General features: G+C 65.4%; 1 protein-coding gene across 1 annotated transcript; it reads left to right on the top strand.

Annotated features, from left to right (window-relative positions):
* Positions 1–4,777: 4,777 nt before the first annotated feature.
* FZD2 (frizzled class receptor 2) lies at positions 4,778–6,673 on the top strand (the record flags this gene model as incomplete). Its single annotated transcript, XM_084275300.1, has 1 exon — positions 4,778–6,673. The coding sequence occupies one exon, from the start codon at positions 4,778–4,780 to the stop codon at positions 6,449–6,451; it is 1,674 nt and encodes a 557-aa protein (XP_084131426.1). The 3' UTR covers positions 6,452–6,673.
* Positions 6,674–6,980: the final 307 nt, after the last annotated feature.

The following is a 6,980-nucleotide window of genomic DNA, read 5'->3' as shown; positions in this document are numbered from 1 at the left end:
CCTGGGGCCGTCCAACAGCTCTCTGGTCCTTCCCAGGACCCCTCGAGGAGCTGGGGTTTGGCTAACACACTGTGCCCGGTGCCTGCCAGCACTTTGTGGGTGCCTGTGGCAGCCACACCAGCAGTGAGGACTGCCTGGGTGCTGGGGCACCCCTGGCTCACCCCACAGTTACCCCAGGATTCAACTCACCCCTTGGCTCACCCCACAGGTACCCTGGGTTCAGCTCACCCCACAGGCACCCCAGAGTTCAGCTCACCCCCCAACCCACCTGGCCACTGCTTTTCACAGACCCTTCCCACCCCCTGGAGCCATTAGACCAGTTTAGACCAGTACAAACCAGGCCTGAGAAGAGCAGGCGCTGGTTCCTGCCCTCCCTCACCCACAGGATAGTGTGTGTGCAACAAGGCTGGGCACAGATGTGTGAACACACACACACACACGTGTGCCAGCAGACCTTACACACAACCCCCCACCACCCTCACCCCCCCCAGCACCTCTCGCCCCCCCAGCCCTTCTCTCACACCCCCATACTCACCCCTTCTGCCCGGCGCTGTGTGTGCATGTGCACACGTGTGTGTGTGTGTGCGTGCACACGTGTGCCCGCTCACGCACAGGGGTGCAGGGGGGCCCCGCAATGCCCATTCTGGGGGCCCTGCATCCCTCTCTGTTCCCTTGGTGACGGACCCCCGTCCTCCGCTGGCACCTTGAGCCTGCCGCCAGCCAGGGCTTTTGTGGCTGGTTTTAATTAGAGGCTCTTAAGTGTGAAACAAAGCTGAGGGCGGGGGCCAGGGGGGCCCTTCCTCTGAGCCCCTGGGGGACCCCCGGGGGTCCCCGTCCTGCCTGGTATTGCCTGGCACAGCTGCTCCACCCCCAATTTGCGCTTCACCCTTCTCCGTGCCCAATGCTGAGGGCTGGGGGGGGGGGGGGGAGATGGTGCTCCCAGAGTCATGAGTCATGTTGTCCCCCCCAAATATTGCCCTTCTGAGAGGTGCTGGCCAGCAGCCCATGAGCCTGGGCAGTGTGCAGGGCTGGTGCCAGCTGCCATGCCAGCCCAGCCTCACCCACAGGGCTGCACCAGGACTCCTGTCCCCGGGGAGGAGGCTGGGAGAGGGGCTGGGGATGCCCCATGGCCGGTCTGGGGGTGCTGGGCACCTGTTGGGGTGCTGCCAGGGGTCCAAGGCCAGGACCTGGAGGCTTTCCAGCGATGTCGCCCACTCCTGGCCCTCCTGGGTGTAGGGAGGACCCCACAGCACCCTGGCACCCCATGGCACTCGAGGGGTCCTGGGGAGAGGGGCTGCACGGGGACCATGCCCTGCTCCAAGAGGGACACAGGAGCCACCAGCCCCTCTGGAGTGGTGGCACCCATTTGCCATGCCCTGGAGACCCCACAGGTGCCCACCAGCATCCCCCAGTGCTGTACTGGGATGAAATGACAGCGAAGCCGGGGAGGGGATTGGGACTCCTGGGTCCCCTCCACCCTGAGCAACTCTGGGGAGGCTGTGAGAGGGAGGCCCAGGGGGAGCTGGACTTGGCCCCCTGCTCCCAGTAATGCCCAGCCTGGCCGCCTGTCAGCACCCACCCTCTCCTGCTGGGTGCCAGGATGTGGCCCTGTCCTCACAGCATCCCCTCAGCCCAGGTCACCAACCCCAGACCCCACAGGGAAGCTTTTGGGAAGGGGGCAGGACCCTCTCCCACCCAGCACGCCCCTGGCAGCGCCTGGGCACTGGGCTGGGAGCCTGTTGAGGGCAATGAAAGGGACCAAAGTGATTTCCTGTCCGCCCCGGCTCAGGGACAGCTCAGCCGCCCCTCCGGGGTGTCCTGACACCCCATCCCACCGAGAGGTCCCTCCGGGGGCTGGCTGGTAGGTCTGCTCCAGGTTTCCCTGCCCCCGGAGTGCTTGGCACCCACTCCAGGTCAGCGTATGTCCCTGTGGGTCCCTGGTGCCCCAAAGTCCTGGGCACTCCCTGTCCTGAGCCACCAGCACCCCACAGCACCCAGGAGCATGGAGAGCATGGGGACAGCCCCTGACACCCCTTCCACAAAGGACACCCCCCTCACACCCTGGAAAGAAGCCAAAATCCGAAGCTTTTAGGAAGCCAAAATCCACGTGGCTACACAGACACCCCCACACCCCCTCCAACCCTGTCCCCATCCCCAGCTGGCGGGGCTGGGACAAAGGCCACCGAGGCTGGGGACACCGAGGCCGTCACGCCAGCCAGACCCTGCACCCAGGGGACCTTTTGGGGAGCAGCGGCCGGCAGAGCCGCCCCCGCAAACGGGGAGCGGGGAACAGGCTGGGAGGCAGCGGCTCTGCCGGGATTCGGCCTCAGCTCCGGCCCCCGCAGCCGGCGCCCCGCCAGGCCCTTCGCCAGCAGCCGCCCCGGCCTGGGACTCGCTGGGCGGCCGCCAAGCGCCGGTCATGCCGAGCCGCCCTCCCCGGCGCATGGCGGCCGTGGGCTCGGCACAGGCCCCCCAAGGCAGCACCCCTGGGTGCCGGTGAGCACCCACCCTCTGCCACCCACAGTTGGTTCCCTTCATGGATCCACCATCCCGGCCTGGTCTGGGGATCCCTCCTTTCCATCCCAGACCCCTCTGCATGACGGGGAGCCCCCCGGTCGCGGTGACAGCCGGCACGTCCGGGCTGGGAGAGCTGATGCAGAGGGGAGCGGGTGTGCATCATGCGGCGTGTCCCCCCCCCCACACACACACCCCTCCCCAAGCTCAGCTTTGATTTCTGGAGCCCCCCCTGCCCTTCCCCCTCGGCCAGGAGCCGCGCAATGGTTTCAATTACGCTCTGAAAGGCGGTGGGGCCCTCTTTTCACGGCAGCCCGGGCTGCTCCTGCTCACAACAAAAGCTTAAGTTACAGGAAAGGGAGAGAAAGGGAGGGAGGAGGACGGCGAGGGGAAGGAGGCAGCCAGCAGAAAGCCCCTCGCCCCCCCCCCCACCCCCACCCCCACCCCCAGAAAGGAGCGGGATGGGGGGCAATGGGTTGCCCCCCAGGTTCCCCCCCACCCCACCCTCTTTGGGATGCTGCTGCTTTGGGAAAGGCAGCCCCCCCCCCACCTTCCCGATGCCAAAATTTGGGGTGATTGCCTCCAGTTTCTTTCCATGATGAGTCTTTGGTGTGTCCCAGTCCCACCCAGTGTGTCCCAGTCCTACCCACCCCCGTGATGTGTCCCAGTCCCCACCAATGTGTCCCGGCTCCCCCTGGAGTGTCCTCCTGTCCCCTCCCCCCCCCCCATGTCCTGGATCCTTCCTGTGTGTCCCAGTCCCACTCCAGTATGTCCCAGCCCCCCAGCTCCCTCCTTCCACCCCAGTTCTGGGGACAGAGCTGCCCTTCGCCACGGCTGGGGTGGGAGTTGCAGGGCCATGGTGGGGGACAGGGGGCAGGATGTCCCTCTCTTACACCCCCCTCCCGCTGTTGTGGGGCCTTCACAGACCCCCCCTGACTGTGCCGTGGCCTGCTGGGACTGCAGGGTGCTCCAGCAGCACCTCAGGGTGGCCGTGGGCACCCCACTGCCTCGGCGACACCCGGGGACCAGGGGGTGTCGGGGCCGAGGAATCCCTGATCCTGGGGGGGGGGGAGGGGTGACAGAGGGGTGACGGGATCCTTGTGGGGAACCAGGGGGCTAATCCTGCTCCTGGGCACCCTAAAGGGGACCTGGGGACAGCAGGGACCCACCGCAGCGTGTCAGCGGGTGCTGGGGGACCTGGGGATGGGGGTGTGGGGTGTGTGTGGGGGGAGCAGTCCCACGGGACACGAGGTGGGGCCGGGGAAACCGAGGAGCTGAGAGGACAGGGGGGACGGGGGAGGGGGAATAGGGGACACGGGGGGCTGCGGGGACACGGGGAGGGACTTTCCAGCGCGGTCCCGTCCCGACCCCACGGCGCGGGGGGGGGTTCACGCGGGGCGGAAAAAGTTTGCGGGGCGGAGGGGGGGGGGGGAGAGGGAGTGGATTGGGGGGGGGGGGAGAGGGAGGGAGGGACGGAGGGGGGGGTGGCAGCTCCGCCCCCGGGGGACACCGGGCCGGGGCGGGGGGGGGCGGGCCGGGGGGCAGGCCGGGCTCCCCGTTTGAATGCGATTGGCGGGGCGGGGGGGGGCGGGACCCTTCGGGGGCGGGGCGCGGGGGGGGCCGCTCCGCCCGGCGGGGACGCGGCGCTGCCCCGCACAAAGGCGGCGGGAGCGTCCGGTACGGCCGCTCCGCTCCCCCGGCACCCCCCCCCCCCGGTAATTTCCCCCCCTCCCCTTCCCCGCTTCCCCCCCCTCCCCTCCCTTCCCGGCACCGGGAGCGGGTACGGGCGGAGCTGCGGCGCGGAGCACCGGGGTCGGGGCAGCGGGAGCACCGGGAGCGCCAAGTCCCGGCAGCGCCAGCAGCGCTGAGGAGCATCGGGAACGTCTGGTCCGGGAACCGGGAGCGCCACGTCCGAGCACCGGGAGCCGTCCAGGCAGCACCGGGAGCCGTCGAGGCAGCACCGGGAGCCGTCCAGGCAGCACCGGGAGCCGTCCCGCCGCACCGGGAGCCATCCAGGCGGCACCGGGAGCCGTCGAGGCAGCACCGGGAGCCGTCCCGCCGCACCGGGAGCCATCCAGGCGGCACCGGGAGCCGTCCCACCGCACCGGGAGCCATCCAGGCAGCACCGGGAGCCGTCCCGCCGCACCGGGAGAAGCAGAGCTGGGCACCGGGACCCGTCCCGCCAGGATCCGGACAGCAGGACCGTCTGGCTGGCTGGGCACTGGGCACGGTAAATCCGGCTGCAGCTGCTCCGGGCACCACCATGGGCCCCCCCGGCGTGCTGCCCGTCCTGGCCGGGCTGCTGGTGGGGCTGAGCCTGCCGGTGCCGTGCCAGAGCCAACTCCACGGTGAGAAGGGCATCTCCATCCCCGACCACGGCTTCTGCCAACCCATCTCCATCCCGCTCTGCACCGACATCGCCTACAACCAGACCATCATGCCCAACCTGCTGGGTCACACCAACCAGGAGGACGCTGGCTTGGAGGTCCACCAGTTCTACCCCTTGGTGAAGGTCCAATGCTCCTTGGAGCTCAAGTTCTTCCTCTGCTCCATGTACGCCCCGGTCTGCACGGTGCTGGAGCAGGCCATCCCTCCGTGCCGCTCCATCTGCGAGCGGGCACGCCAGGGCTGTGAGGCCCTCATGAATAAATTCGGGTTCCAATGGCCGGAGCGATTACGCTGTGAGAACTTCCCCCGGCACGGCGCCGAGCAGATCTGCGTGGGGCAGAACCATTCGGAGGATGGAGGTTCCCCATCGTTGCTCACCAGTGCCACGCCGTTGGCTGGCCAGGGCACCCCGGGCGCCCCTCGTTATGCCACCCTCGACCACCCTTTCCACTGCCCACGGGCGCTGAAGGTGCCCAGCTACCTCAACTACAAGTTCTTGGGTGAGAAGGACTGCGCGGCGCCCTGTGAGCCCACCCGTCCCGACGGCCACATGTTCTTCAACGAGGACGAGATCCGTTTCGCCCGCATCTGGATCCTCATCTGGTCCGTCTTGTGTTGTGCCTCCACCTTCTTCACCGTCACCACCTACCTGGTGGACATGCAACGCTTCCGCTACCCCGAGAGACCCATCATCTTCCTCTCGGGATGCTACACCATGGTGTCGGTGGCCTACATCGCCGGCTTCGTGCTGGAGGAGAGGGTGGTCTGCAACGAGCGTTTCCAGGAGGACGGCTACCGCACAGTGGTACAGGGCACCAAGAAGGAAGGTTGCACCATCCTCTTCATGATGCTCTACTTCTTCAGCATGGCCAGCTCGATTTGGTGGGTCATCCTATCCCTCACCTGGTTCCTGGCCGCCGGCATGAAGTGGGGTCACGAGGCCATCGAGGCCAACTCCCAGTACTTCCACTTGGCTGCCTGGGCTGTGCCGGCCGTCAAGACCATCACCATCCTGGCCATGGGTCAGATCGACGGGGACCTGCTGAGCGGCGTCTGCTTCGTGGGCCTCAACAACATCGACCCTCTGCGGGGCTTCGTCTTGGCCCCGCTCTTCGTCTACCTCTTCATCGGTACCTCCTTCCTCCTGGCCGGCTTCGTCTCCCTCTTCCGCATCCGCACCATCATGAAACACGGAGGGACCAAAACAGAGAAGCTGGAGCGGCTGATGGTTCGGATCGGGGTCTTCAGCGTCCTCTACACCGTCCCGGCCACCATCGTCATCGCTTGTTACTTCTACGAGCAGGCGTTCCGCGAGCACTGGGAGCGCAGCTGGATCAGCCAGAACTGCAAGAGCTTGGCCATCCCCTGCCCCCTCCACTTCACCCCCCGCATGACCCCCGACTTCACCGTCTACATGATCAAGTATCTCATGACTCTCATCGTGGGCATCACCTCCGGCTTTTGGATATGGTCTGGCAAAACCCTGCACTCCTGGAGGAAGTTCTACACGCGGCTCACCAACAGCAAGCAGGGCGAGACCACGGTGTGACCCCCACCTTGTGCCTCCACCGCCACCTCCCTTTGGCGTGAATGATATTTTGGGGGGGGGGGGTTATTATATATATTTTTTATTTTTAGATTTATTAACATCTAAGGGGTGTCTCCTCTCTCTCTCTCTCTCTCCTCTCTCTCTCTTCTCTCTCTCTCTCTTTTGATTTATTTTTTGGGGGGGTGGGTTTTTTTTTTTGTAATTAAACCTGTAAATAGCATTTGTAAATTTAATTATATATTTCTATTTAAACTGGAGAAAAAAAAAAGAGGAAAAACGTGGAGAAAAGGGGGAGGAATAGTGGAGAAAAGGGGGAGGAATAGTGGAGAAAAGGGGGAGGAATAGTGGAGAAAAGGGGGGGAAATTAGTAGAGAAAAGGGGGGGATAGTGGAGAAAAGGGGGGGAATTAGTGGAGAAAGGGGGGAAATTAGTAGAGAAAAGGGGGGGATAGTGGAGAAAAGGGGGGATAGTGGAGAAAAGGGGGGGAATTAGCGGAGAAAAGGGGGGATAGTGGAGAAAAGGGGGGAAA

This window comes from Gallinula chloropus (assembly GCF_964237585.1).
Source record: "Gallinula chloropus genome assembly, chromosome: 26".
In the NCBI taxonomy this organism is placed as follows: Eukaryota; Metazoa; Chordata; class Aves; order Gruiformes; family Rallidae; genus Gallinula; species Gallinula chloropus.
This window is presented reverse-complemented; position numbering and strand designations above follow the sequence as displayed.